General features: G+C 37.1%; 1 protein-coding gene across 2 annotated transcripts in view; it reads right to left on the bottom strand.

Annotated features, from left to right (window-relative positions):
- Window positions 1-14,956, bottom strand: part of ASB2 (ankyrin repeat and SOCS box containing 2) — a 30,948-nt gene that overhangs the window by 8,252 nt on the left and 7,740 nt on the right. For both annotated transcript variants that reach the window (XM_081314096.1, XM_081314095.1), the window contains exons 3-8: window positions 10,940-11,032; window positions 9,374-9,540; window positions 7,424-7,579; window positions 6,774-7,019; window positions 3,405-3,576; window positions 1,734-2,295 (exon numbers count right to left, since the gene is read on the bottom strand). In XM_081314096.1, coding sequence (XP_081170222.1) covers window positions 1,734-2,295; window positions 3,405-3,576; window positions 6,774-7,019; window positions 7,424-7,579; window positions 9,374-9,540; window positions 10,940-11,032 — 1,396 coding nt within the window. The remainder of the gene's footprint in view (window positions 1-1,733; window positions 2,296-3,404; window positions 3,577-6,773; window positions 7,020-7,423; window positions 7,580-9,373; window positions 9,541-10,939; window positions 11,033-14,956) is intronic.

Below are 14,956 nucleotides of genomic sequence, written 5' to 3'. Positions count from 1 at the left end.
GTTCTTTGTTGTTCAGGAGCGGCTTGACAAGAGGAATACATTGGAAGCCCATGTCCAGGATCCGTCTGTGTGTGGTGGCTCTTGATGCACTGACTCCAGCCTCAGTCCACTCCTTGTGAAAGTCCCCAACACTTTTGAATGGTCTTTTCCTGACAATCCTCTCCAGTCTGCGGTCATCCCTGCTGCTTGTGCACCTTTTTCTTCCACACTTTTCCCTTCCATATAACTTTCTATTAATGTGCTTTGATACAGCACTTTGGGAGCATCCAACTTCTTTTGCAATTACCTTTTGAGGCTTTCCCTCCTTATGGAGGGTGTCAGTGATGGTTTTCTGCACAACTGTCAGGTCAGCAGTCTTCCCCATGATTGTGATTCCTACTGAACCAGACTGAGAGACCATATAAAGGCTCAGGAACCCTTTGCAGGTGTTATAGCTTAATTAGCTGATTAGAGTGGGACACTTTGAGCCTAGAATATTGCACCTTTTCACAATATTCTAATTTTCTGAGATTGTGGATTTGGGGTTTTCATGAGCTGTAAGCCATAATCATCACAATTATGACAAATCACGGCTTGAACTATCTTGCTTTGCATGTAATGAGTCTATTGCTAAGCACATTGATTTGTGCTTAGATTGTAAGCTGCCCTGAGTCTTCGGAGAAGGGCGGGATATAAATGGGATTAAAAAAATATATATCTCAAATATTAGCTTCCCCTTTTAAGTTGCATTACTGAAATAAATGAACTTTTGCACGATATTCTAATTTTTTGAGTTTCACCTGTAATTTAAATGCCCTCTAGTGGCAAATAAAAATATCAATAAAAGTCACATCCTATTTACTAAATATAGTGTACAAACATGTTTATTCTTTAACTTTTTGTATCAAAATTTCTACCAAAATTAGGCACTAGGTATAAGACATAGAGGAATCCCAGAATTTACAGAAAAACAAAAGAAACAAAACTTAAAGATGAAAAATAATAAAACAACTAACTGTGTCAATACAAAAATACCTATTTCCAAACTAACAAAATGTTATTAATATGCTGGGTGCCTAGCAGTGATAATTGACTGGTTTTTTTTAACTGATTTTGCTCTGTGCAAAATACATACAGATATTACTGAGTTAAGTTGATAATTTTTATTATGGAGACTATATTAAGTTTATCTATCTGCCACATGAAAATGGAGAGTAACCATCATAATTTTCTGGACTAGAATGTCTGGGATGAATAGCAACTGCTATTTTCTCTGATAAACAAAACCTTGTTTGTAGGATATGGGATATGTATAAAGAGAAACTTGGAAACACAAAATACAGAAGACCTCAAATCTTTATTACGCAAATACTATTCTTCCTGCTGTCCTCATCTATACGTCTGTCTGTCTGCCTGTCTGTCTGTCTGTCTGTCTGTCTGTACATATGTATGTATGTATATAGCTGCTCATCTCACACAAAGTAACTCTTAATATTAAAGTTGTGATTAATTCAACCATCCAGCAGCTAATAAGAAATTTGATTTCTGGAGGCTGGATGACATCGGCAAAGGCAAAGTACCCTGAATTTCTATGGGCTAGATAATAAGATGGGTTGATGTTGTTTAAACTGGAGAAACAAGAATTTAAACTTGTTAGTATTCTAAGAAAAAGTATGTTGTTTACCTATGAGCTATTTTTCCCATGTATTTCTCTAAATGTCATAGAAAAGTTGAGATAATAAAAATAAATTTACCTGTACAATTTTGTTATTGTTATTCACTGCAGGATCACTATATCTGTCCCTCCTAATATCAATAGGAGGATGTGGGCCACACCCATAACAACACGTAAAGCAAGAGTTGGCATCACAGCCCATATCCATCAAAAATTTCAGCAGAACAAGATACTTCATTGAAAACATTACAGTAGCAGGGAAAGTTGTAGGGTGAGAGGCAACGTAGGCATTAATGTTAGCTCCATAATCAAGAAGCAGTTTCATTGTTTTCAAACAGCCATGGCGGATGGAGATGAGCAATGGATTGATAAGGTCAACATTGGGATCAGCTCCAGCCTCAAGCAGCAGCTCAGTGGCATATATGTTGTTGTTGATGACTGCAAAATACAGGATACTGCTGCGCCTGTCCTCATAGAGTCGGGAACGCTCAAAAGAAAGGGTGGCATTTACATCAAAGCCAGCATCAATGAGCTCTTCCAAGACATCATCATGGTTGCGCTCAGCTGCCAAATGCAGAGGGCTGATGCCACTGCGCTTGATGCGAGTACGACTTGTTACTGGCAGCAGCATTTTCACAATCCTGGCAAAAATCAAATTAAAATCAAACATAATCAAAGATTGATTATAAACAGGTATGGTAGATAGGCTTCAAGGAAGAGAACCTCATCCTCCAGTGGACTGATTAGGGCTGAGCGCTCTCGCTCTCTCTTTCTCTCTCTCTCTCCCTCCCTCCCTCTGTCCCTCTCTCTCTCTCACACACACACACACATCATATTTTCATACACAAGTTATTGACAAAATATATTAGGGTTTATTCAGTGTTTATAATTATATAGTAACCTGCAAAGAATTGCACAGACTTTAGTTGCTTCAAATAGTAACATCATTTTGTTGAATAAAAGTACAGAACACAGTTCCAGCCTCATTTCCAAGTCCCTGCTCTTTAGTTTCCCAGTCCTTCTGTCCTGCACTTCCTTTTCTTAAAAAGACAACAGGATTTTTAAACAATTCTCCTCTGGCAGGGGTACATTACCTGTGGATGTGAATTTCTGTCAGTAGCGTGGTCAGTACTTAGGAAAGATGGGAGTGGTTTGCTGATATGTGAAAAGTACATCTCCCAGTTATGTAGGGTATTAGGTGTGAGTAGATGTTTTCAGTATGTGAACTGCAAAAGTCAATGTTGTTCTTGGAGAACATCAGATTTACAGATATGCAGAGCACATTAATTGAAAACGTAGGAAGATATTATGAATGGTTAGAAAGTCAAGGCAATTGCACTGGTTCATCTTTTGTTAGTATTACTTCTTTCTGTTCCTTGTCTTGTACCTTCACAAGACAATAGAAACAGAAGCTTTTCTTGCCTTTATTTTTTATATTACTAGTTCACAATAAATAACCATAATAACTCTTCAGCTACAATTTCATTCATAAAAGTGCTTATATGGGATAAAGATATATTATGTATATTCACAATATAAACTTGAATATCTTTCTCTCTCTTGCTATTTTGGGCCTTCTAAATTGTATATGATCTGTGACATCCTAATTAATTTTTATTTAGATGATTGTTTTGTGTCAACTGCTGAGGTGAAGATAACTGGATTTTTTATTTTAACCTACAGTTTATGCACAATTAATCTTCATATGTTTAAACTGACCACCATACCGAAAAATAAAGAAGCAACTTACTCATAATAGCCTTTTTTAGAGGCCATGTGAATTGGTAAGAACCCATCCTTATTGGTTTTGTTAGCATCAGCACCTTGAGACAAGAGAAATTCCACAACCTTCTCATGTCCATTTTTAGAAGCTTCATAGATAGCTGAAGCTTTATCACTAGCTTGGGTGTTGATATCAGCACCTGGGAATGAAAGATGTGTAAAGCATAATCTTAACAGATCTGGAATTTATAAGAGCACATAGTTCTTTACCAGTATGCTTTTTCTAGTCCAAAGAAAACATAAAGATTTCCAACAACTGCTTTATGCTTGTGAAGTGCTGGAAATCATGCAATAACTTGATTCAATGCACACAGAATAAATAAACTCACACTGTAAAACATAATCTACTTTTATTTTCCAGCTGTTTATCTTCCTTTTTCAGCTTAGCAGAAAAATCAGTTATGACAAAAGAGATGGTGTGGTTGCATGATCTCTTTTGAGTAGGGTTTCAAGAAGTCCCCATGAGGCCAATGGAATGACTGGGCCAATTGTGGGAGAGATGGAGACAAAAAATGACTGGGACAGTTTTGTTCTTTGCAGATAAAGTTACTTGATTGAGACTTAATTTGGTCAATATTAGATTAGATAAAGAGGATATAGTCCTGGAAACTGTCCAGTTTGGGGTTTTTTCTAGCTAGTAGATTGAAAGGAACTCTTGGGTCGAATGCTACTCCTTTTAATTAAGCCCATAACTTCCTAATCCCATAATTACAAGAAATAATTAATGCTTCATTGAAACTAGAATGTTACTATTTCTTACTAAAAAGTTAGTAATAAGATTTTTATTGAAAAACATGCCCTTTGACTCTGAATACTTAAAAACAATTGTCATGTTTTAAACTCTACTTTTTAAAGTTATATAGTAGTTGGGATGCTATTTTAATGGATTTCACTTTTCTGATGCTTCATCTCACAAATTATTACTTTTGAATGCTTCTGTACCAGCTTAATCAGTTTTGCAAAGGTGACAACAAAATACTCTAAAGAAATGAATATGTTAGTCTGCTGTTTGATCTCAATGCCTTGAAATCTTTTTCTCTCTCACACACACACACAAACACACACAGAGACACACAAACATACACACTTTGAGAATAAACCTATTTGAATAGGGTGGTGGTTTCATTTAAACAAATATGCCTAAAATTCAGCTGCACAAATCTCTGCCAAGCAAACAACAGAAAACTCTGTTATATTTGGCAGACTTAACAAACCTGTAACTAGAAACTCATTACAAAGCCCAACACTAGATTTTTTAATAAGAAAACAATAAATATTCAGTTTATGCAAATGTTGCACATTTACAAGCTGAATAAAATTATTTTAGGATTCTCAGAGAGGCTTTAAAACTTGGAATACTACATAGGTGCAATGATATTTTTTAATAGTTCTATTGTTGTTTCTGTTCCTATTTAAAAATGAAATAATAGTAAATATAAATATTTAAATGTAGTCTATACATTTTACATTTTAAAATCTGAACATAATAAAACTAATAAAATTGAATGTAAAATTATATAATTAAACACTAAAACAAAGTGGCAAAGTCTCGACATTTTCTGAAAGAGTCAGTTTGGTCTAGTGCAGGGGTAGGCAACCTCGGCTCTTTTATGACTCATGGACTTCAACTCCCAGAATTCCTGAGCCAGCATAGTCCATGAGTCATAAAAGAGCCGAGGTTGCCTACCCCTGGTCTAGTGGTTAAGGCACCTGAGGAGACTGTGAGTTTTAGTCCTGCCTTAGGAAATGAAAGGCAGCTGGGTGATCTTGGGCCAATCACTTCTGTCAGCCCACCTCATAGGGTTGTTGTTGTGGGGAAAATAGAAGGAAGGATAACTTCATCACCTTGAGTTATTTGTAAAAATAATAAAAATAAATAAGTAAATGAAAACCTATTACTATTATTAAGGAATGCAATATAGTTCTTTCACATATATTTAAAATATATACAATGATTTAGAATGGCAATTCATTTTCTCACTATTCTGTGGGTAAAGAACCCACCTTCATTTTTAAATTCTTGGCAAAACTGATGATAGGAATCAATATTATACACTCAAGATACCACAAAAATCTGGAGGTGACTCTGAGCCTTAAAATTTCCCAGTTTTTTATAAACTGAGATAACAGAGTCAAAATGATTAATCTGGTTTGTTGACAGAAGCAAGTATGCTCTATGCAAAAAAATGGAAATATATTTTAACTCCCAAAATGGATGACTGAACTGCAAAACCTGATGGAGTTATCAGAGATGGCTAAATTGGCTGCTTTAATTAAAGGGAAAAAATACAGCTTTCTTTCTACTTGGAAAATGCTTCTGGACTTCATGCTTGAGGTGGAAAAAAAATGAAAGCTAGACTTTTGGTTTTCCTGATTAACTAGGTTTGCTGTTATAGAAATAGCCAGTATATATTATTATGTAAAAGCAAAACCTGTACGTTATTGCCTTATTCTACTGTGCTAAAAAGAATCAAAAGTCAATGCTTTCCTTTCTTTTTCCCCTTTCCCCCTACACTTTTTCCTCTTCCCTTTTTCCTCCCTTACTTTCCCATTACTTTCACTTTTCTTTGTATTTTATATTTTGATAAACTAATAAAAAATGAAATGTGATTAATCTGGTTTGCTTTTTTTTTTTTTGCAAAATATTTGTTTGGGAGCTATTGTCATGGCTGCATCTCACCTGTCCAAATTTCATGAGCTGACAGCCTGACATTAGCAATGGAGGGGGAGGGAAGGGAAGATTGGAATGTAAGGAAAGGAGGGAATAAGAAGCCCGGCTGAGCCATGTGAAAAACTCCACCCAGCCAAGGTCAAGTAACGATATGCAGAACTGCAAACTAAGCACTGTTTCCTGAACAATATACAAGCACCTGATTGGATATTTGCAGATAACTGGGAGATGGCCGAGGGTGGGGGGGAGAGGGAACTTTCCTTTGTGTTGTTTGGATGGGAAAACCTCAGATTCAGCTTACACTACTTCTGTAACCATTTAAGCTTTAGTAAAGTATTTTTCTTGGCAAAACAAGTGCCCAGGAGTCTTTCTTTGCTAGATGACTGAGTGGGATGATTGCCAGCTATCCAGAGTTGACTATAAGATATGAATGTTTTAAATAAATACTCTTATTTGTGGGAATACAGTTTATTAACAAAGATAAAGATAAATATTCTGAGGTAAGCAGTTCAACAAGCTTTTACTGAAATAATTTTCAAACAAAACCAATAACAAATCATAGGCGATTAAAGAAAACCACAAATGAAAAATGAATGAATGAATGATGTGCAGACCACAACCATTCCCTCAACGATTCAGTTGTGGCTTCCTGCATTTGGTACTTACCACATTTCGCCAGATATCTCAAGGCTTCTAAGTGGCCACTTTCAGCTGCTACAAATAAAGAGGTAATTCCATAACAGTTTGCAGATTCAATCTTAGCACCTCCTTGAACTAAAAGTTCTATTATTTCTAAATCATTTCGAGCAACAGCTTCATGAAGAGCCGTCCATCCACGATTGCAGCGATGGTTCACATCAGCATTGTACTGCAATAGCATCTTCACAGCTTCAGGATTTTTCCGTTCACAGGCTGTCATGTCAAAAGAAAGAAAATCTGCATGTTGAGAGCATTTATTTGATTAATTATACACTAGATACAGCACGGGCTGTGCATACAAACATACCTTCTATTTATTTCTCTGAGGAGATTTAGGGAAAAAGGTAATTTGAAATCCATGAATTTATTTTTTTTTAAATGGAACAAATGTATTTCTTAGGCCGAAAACAATTTTATAACCAGAAAGGTAAGAACCAGAAATTGGGGGAATATTGGAGGGAAAAAGGATGGGAATGTCTTTCTGGCATATCCTGCTTTTAATACAATTTATGAACATTCAATATTCATTACTGTAGGTTCCAGGGCAGAAAGCATTTCCAAACCTAAAGACAACAGGACATTCTAGCTCAAAACTGAACATGAATGAAGTTACGTACCTTTATAAAGTGGGGTTTCTCTAGCTTTGTTTGCAATATCAGGTTCTGCTCCAGCGTGGAGCAATGAACGCATACAATCAATATTCCCTCTGTTTGTTGCTAAATAGAGTGCTGTTTCTTCCTGAAGTGTACGTTGATCAATTGTCCCAGGGAAAGCTATTGAGAAAACATTGAACCACATTAAACAAGGCATATGGTGCATCTAGATAATATTAATAGTGAGTATTATTTAGCCTTCTCCAAACTGATGTTCTCCAGATGTATCAAACTACAGCTCTGTTCTTGGCAGCATAGCCAAGCAGATAAATAATGTTGTAATCTAATACACCTGATTGATCAAGGCTAAAAGCTCACCCATGGCAATTACTATTAGAACCTGTATGAGATAGTAAGCTACTTTAATCATTTGTTGTTGTTGTTAGCTGCAAAGTCGTGTCCGACCCATCGCGACCCTATGGACAACGTTCCTCCAGGCCTTCCTGTCCTCTACCATCTTCTGGAGTCCATTTAAGCTCACGCCTAGTGCTTCAGTGACTCCATCCAGCCACCTCATTCTCTGTCATCCCCTTCTTCTATTGCCCTCAATCTTTCCCAGCATTAGGCTCTTCTCCAGTGAGTTCTTCCTTCTCATTAGGTGGCCAAAGTATTTGAGTTTCAGCTTCAGGATCTGGCCTTCTAAAGAGCAGTCAGGGTTGATCTCCTCTAGGACTGACCGGTTTGATCGCCTTGCAGTCCAAGGGACTCGCAGGAGTCTTCTCCAGCACCATAATTCAAAGGCCTCAATTCTTTGGCGGTCAGCCTTTTTATGGTCCAACTTTCACTGCCATACATTGTAACTGGGAAGACCATAGCCTTGACTATACTCACTGACACTTTAACATCTTTGGGACTTAACTGTTATGTGTTGTATTGATTTGCTTTTGTAGGAAGGTATTATAATTGTAGAATAGCTTTGGAAAGTCCTGTTGCCTGAGTTCATCTTCATCATCATTATCATCATCATCATCATCATCCTGTCTTATATCAGTATAAAGTTATAACAGATAAGATTTTCATGTACTAAGTCTACAGCGTTCTTATGAAAAAGTATTACAGACTTTTAAAATTATGAACTAAGCTGGGTTTGAATCAAAGGTGCTTGCACACAAATCCTTCAATAAATGCCATGAAAACATAGAAGAAATTATAGTTATTTCAAAGACAGTCAGACAGACAGACAGACAGACAGATGGCTGTCATGGGATAGTCATTTATTTGTTCTGTTTTTATTTAGCATTATTATTATTATTATTATTATTATTATTATTATTATTATTATTATTATTATTATTATTATTATTATTATTATTAATCCCATTTATATCCCGCCCTTTTCCGAAGACTCAGGGCGGCTTACAATCTAAGCACAAATCAATGTGCTTAGCAATAGCCTTCATTCTATGTATATGCCTGCTTATTAGGGCTTTCGGGGGGGCCCCAAGCGGCATTGTTACAAAGTCAGCTAATTGCCCCCAACAATCTGGGTCCTCATTTTACCTACCTCGGAAGGATGGAAGGCTGAGTCAACCTTGAGCCTGGTGGGATGCGAACCTGCACTAATTGCAGGCAGCTGGTGTTACTTAAGGAGGCATTAGCCCACTGCTCCACCAAGGCTCTCAATTATTGTGAACTACCCAGGATTATGTTGTATAAGATAAGCAACCATATGGGTTTCTAAGTAAAAAATAAATAATGAAACTATGAAAACTTGTTTTCATTGTTATTTGCAAATAACAAACTCATTATGTTCAAATTTGGGGGAACTGTCTAAATAAAATTTGCATGTATAAAAACAGGTTGCACATGCAAGCTACTCTTCTATGACATAATACAACCTAATTGGTTACTTCATATCATAAAATAACTTTGTCTTTCATCCTCTCTGCAATCAGCCCCTTTCCTGATACTTGCATCTTTGCAGCAGTTTCAAGCAGCCCTCTTGTCCATAATAAGCAGCTTCATGGAGTGGCAACCATCCATCTTTGTTAGGCTGTGCAAGGTTTTTTCCTGTCTGTATCATGTTCTGCAGTGCTGTTTCATCTCCTTCCTTGATCACCAACACTACAGGATCCAGCACTCTTTAAAACAAAAGGGAGAAATGATCACTTTCTCTAGAATTATTTCCGATATAGTATTTGCAATGCCTGTTTGCTTATTTATTTATCAAGTACCATTTGATGTCACCACAATCCACAAGGATTGACAAAGCTGCACAATAAATGTAAAAGGAAAAGTGATTCAGGAAGCAAAGTGAAACAAAATATTATGTAGATGAAAATATAAAAGGAAATGTTACTAGTGCTAAACATATCTGTAAAAATAAAGACACCTTTAACTCAAATTCAGTTAATTTAATAACTTCAGTGATATGACCTTGGCAACAGTGCAAAAATGGGTTACCATTACATTCTTTTAGGATTGTTTTGTCTTCCCAGTCTAGTCTGCACCTCTGGCATTCCCTGATGGTCTTCCATCCCACTAACTAAGTCAGATGTGGCTTAGGCAAGACTGGCCATGACAAAACTGCAGCTGTCAAACCTGTTTTGTAAATACAGATAGTCCTCAACTTATAACAGTTCATTTAGTGACTCTTTGAAGTTACAACAGCGCTGGAAAAAGAGACTTATGACAGTTTTTCACACTTATGATCGTTGCAGCATCCCCATGGTCATGTGATTTACATTTGAATGCTTGGCAACTGGTTCATATTTATGACGGTTGCAATGTCCTGGGGGTCATGTGATCCACTTTTGCAACTTTCTGACAAACAAAGTCCATGGGGAAGCCAGATTTACTTAACAACCCTGTTACTAACTTAACAACTGCAGTGGCAAGATGTGGCAAGAAAAGTTGTAAAATGGGACAAAACTCACTTAACAAATTTTTCATCTAGCAATATAATTTTTGTCTCAATTGTAGTCATACATCGAGGGCCTATATATTACCTGTATACTAATCATACTGAGGCACTGTAGTTAATTCAACTACTAGACAACATGTATTTATTATGGCCATAGTAGGGCCCTAATCAGAGAGCTGACATCTTGCGCAACATGCTGTAAACATTATACTTCTTTCAAGGACTACAAAAAATTGATTACTTCTAATTATTCTACTTTGGAGTAAAATGCATTATGCCAATGCAGCTAAGGAAAAAAAATATCTGGCTAAATGGCGGTCAAAATTAATCACTAGAGAAGCCACTCATTCTTACTTTTTCTGACTCAGCTAAGTGCACCAGAAAATCCTACAAGCGACACCAAAACCAAATGGAGTTAATTATTAGGCTTTCAAGAGAGAGAAGCTCAAGCCAAGGTAGAAACAGAGAAGGAGGACAAGCAATCCAAGGTAGTAAAGTTTCCTTCAGTTAGTTTTGTAAATTCTTCATGAACTGCTTAATATGTCGTTCCAGCTGCCTAAACAAACCTACCTCATAAAAATAACATTTTTAACAGGAAGGGGAGAGGAAGAACTTACTCAGCCTGGGGTAAGATGAAGAAGCTGCCATCGTACCTCCGCCTGACTCCTGAACCGGATGCTGAAGTCGGGCCTCCGGATTGCGCAGCACGCCTGAAGTGATGACAGCATGTATAAAATAGCGAAAAATACTGTGAATAAGAAAAGCACGTCATATCTGGTCTTGTAAAGAAGTCAGAAAAATGAGACCGAAAAAGAGAGACAAAGAGAACCTGTAGACTTTCTGAGGCTTAAACAAAAGCAGATGGTCTCAGCTTTTTCAGGCCTTGGTCTCAGCTGCTCTTTCACTCCTAGATTATTTTTGGCCCTCGGAGGAGGTGTCATGGGATTTAAATGACCATATATGACTGCAGTGAGATTAATCCCACTACCACACAGCGGGCCGAGAAAAGGCTTGAAGGCATTTTCACTTCAGAGAGAAGAAAGGCCTGAGAGTCTTCTTCAGAAATGAAAAAAAGAAGAGAACTCCAAGGTTGGTTCTCAGTGACAAGGCTGTGCAAAACATCTGAAAGAACTGTTTCAGAGCTTGTCTCTTCAAGCCTCAAACAGCCACATCTTTGGCAATGCTTGTGTAACCACTCTGAATCTTGCTTCTGCTATCTGCATGTGTGCATGCAGGATTTCAGATCTGCAGACAGAAAGTGCTTCAGGGTCCAAGACTCATAAACTGGCCTGGAACTCTATGAACCCAACAGAGCTTTTCCCAAGATCATGTGACAGATATGGGAGGCAGCCACACAATCACAGGAAAATGTGCAGCTTCTTTAAAAGGTTGCATGCATGTATTAAGTTTTGTCTTCCACACAAACACTCCAAAGCATCTTGTCCATTTCCATCTTAAGCACTGTACAGTCCTTGAACGTAAGCAGGACTATTTTGTGTCAGTGCCAGGGACAGAATGGGGTGTGTGTGCACACATGGATAGAGATCTAGAGAAGCTTTGGAAGTAGCTGTGTATGTCTTGCAAAAGATGTGGTTGCTTTAGTGCTTTGAAGAAGAATGCTTTGCACAACTAACTAAACCAGGCCAGGAGGAGATTACTAAGTTGGGTCTAAATTTCATAAGCTTCCAATATCTTTTCAAGTTGCCCTTACAATAGAATTATATCAGATGCAGCTTTTCCAGTCATCAGAGGTTTGCAATGATGGGCCAAAGCCTACAAGGAAGCACTCTTTAGGTATGTGCTTTAGGAAATATTTTAATTGATTATTTTTAAAAAAAATATTTTGAAAGGTAAACACAATCAATAAAGATATGAGTGATTTTGTTCCCCACTCCTTATGACACAAAGATTTCCATTTTCTCTTAAAAGCCTTTTTAAAGGGAGAACCAAATGAGCAATATAACTGAATTGTGAAAGGCCATCAATTTAGGCAAGTCAGAGAAGGGGGACTGATCCATCTAAACTAAGGATGCCTGGCTTGCCAGCACATTAACTGGAGGCAGCTTCATTTTTTACTTCTTTCTTGCCCCTCTTTCTTCACATCCTTCAGCATGGAGACACACAGTTTATCTAGGGCTGAGTAGCCCAACTGGCCTTTGAGTGCCATCCTGCAGCACAAAAAGTGAGGTGGGGGAAGGGAAAAGAAGCTTTCTCCATTGTGGCATCTGAACCCTGGAATACTGATAGTACTCAACTTAGGACCACAGTTGATCCCAACATTGTTGTTGCTAAGCAAGATAGTTGTTAAGTGAGTTTAGCCCCATTTTACAAACTTTCTTGCCGCAGTTGTAAAGTGAATCACTTCAGTTGTTAATAACATGGTTGTTAAGTGAATCTGGCTTTTGTTCTTTAAGTGTTACCCGACAGTGCTACTCACTTAACTGCCTACATGTTTCTTAACTAATCAATTATTCATGTGTTTTAATTTAACTTGTTTTATGGTGAGGCCTTCAGAAAGTTCTACTAAGTTTGACCCTGTTTTCCTAATATTTCAGAAAGTGGCAAACTGCAACCTCTGCCCAAAATTAATTAATTTAAACAATTTTTATTGTAATTATATTTTTATGTATTTGTATCTTAATATTAAGCAAAAAAAGTCAAGAACATAGGGGCATAACTTCAAACTGACAGGAGGGAAATTCAAAAGTACTGTTAAAAAGTATTACTTCACAGAAAGAGCAGTGAAACCTTGGAACCAACTTCCAGCAGAGGTAGTGAGTCAGTCATCAGAAACTGAGTTTAAACACGTTTGGGATAAACACATGTCTATCATCTGACAAAAATGTAAAAAAGAAAAATTAAAAAAATTAAAAATAATAAATAAATTAAAATGAAAAAAACACCTCAAAGGGCAGACTCGATAGACCACTGGGTCTTTTTCTGCCACGTTTCTGTGTTTCTATATCCTGCCTTTATTATTTTTATAAATCACTGAAGGCAGCAAAGATATCTAATACACCTTTCTACTCCTATTTTCCCCTAATGACAACCTGTTAGGTGAGTTGGGCAGAGAGAGTGTGACTGGCTCAAAGTCACCCAGCCAGTTTTCAGGCTAAAGCGGGAATAGAAATCACAGTCTCCTGGTTTCTAGCCTGGTGCCTTAACCACCCTTTTTTATTTTATATTTGTTATTGTTGACTACCTTCATTGCTTGTACAAACAGAAATGCAGGAGACCAATATTTTTAAAATAAGGTTTTAAATACAGATATCTTTATGGCAAATTGTAGTTTCTAAAATATGCCTTTCAGGACCACTAAAGTAGAGACTTTGTCTGGGATTGACCTATTTTACCCATGCAGAATTCCTACGGTAGGTGCAGAATGTTTATCTTCTCATCTGCAAAAATATCCCTTTGGGCAAGGGATTAGGGACAATTACGGTAATATCCCTTTCCCATAGTACAGGATACATAAACCTAATTTTCTTATTGCAAAGCATACAAGAAAAATGTAAAGATTAATGGTGCTGTATTGGCCTGTTTGTTATGATGATCCAAGACAGCTGGGTAAAGGCTGCTATAGCTGAGTCAAATATAAATTCTGTCAGAGTAAACAACTTGTGAGTGGAGTCAATATTACCTCTGGATCACCTTGATAAACCCAACTGTTCCCTTTATTTAAAGATAGAACTGCCTAAGCCACACACTTTGCTCTCAGTCTATAAACTAGCCTACTGCTTCAGGTATGCTGGATGACACTTTACAGTCAATAGTCCTGCATTCATCTAATCCAAGATGAGATCATCCTTTCCTTCTCTGACAACAACAGAAGATCAGAAATTAGGTCTACATGTGCATTTGCCATCTTAAATGATATTGGTACTTAAAACTTAGCTGATCCCAAATGTTGAGGCATCAGATTAGACCAGGGCAGTTATGGGGAGCATTGGAGTCTTGCCTATATGTGACTATATCTCAGAACAGACAATTTGGAAAACTATATTATCTTTGGTTATTCAGATTCTCTCTCTGTCCCTCAGCTTGAGAAGCATCTTTAACTGTGAATATGAAAGACTTTTTGATAGCTGCTTTCTAAACTTCAGAACTGTTTGTCAAGAGAGACTAAATTAATCTTATCTCTTCCTCCATCAACTAATAGGAAGAAGGCTACTCATTTGCTGCTGAATTAAACTGAGGGTTGTTGTTGTTTTTTAAAAAAATAGTGTTTTAGTTGTATTTGAATGCAAGAACATACTTTTTTATTTCTAGAAATCTATAGTAAGATGTTTGGGGGAAAGACAGAATATGGAAGAATTATACTGAAAATGGATGACTTAAGGTTAATTATGAATGCAAACCTGGCAAGTAAAGGTTTTAGAGATAAGGAAAGTGTGATCCATAATATGCTGCTGATTTATACCTATCAGCAGTTCCAGTTGGTATGACCAATAGGGGCTATACTGGGTGTTGTAATTCAACAGAACCTGGAAGGTTGTAAGCCCTCATACCTGAGTGAGCAGAATAATAATTTAGCTTTTCTTATTACAAAGGAAATCCAGATTCAGATAGAGTGACTGCGGAAGAATCCCAAGATTATAATTAGGGGAGTGGGGGAGAATACTTGCATGAGAAAG

The sequence above is a fragment of the Vipera berus genome, assembly GCF_964194415.1.
Source record: "Vipera berus genome assembly, chromosome: 1".
NCBI lineage: Eukaryota > Metazoa > Chordata > Lepidosauria > Squamata > Viperidae > Vipera > Vipera berus.
This window is presented reverse-complemented; position numbering and strand designations above follow the sequence as displayed.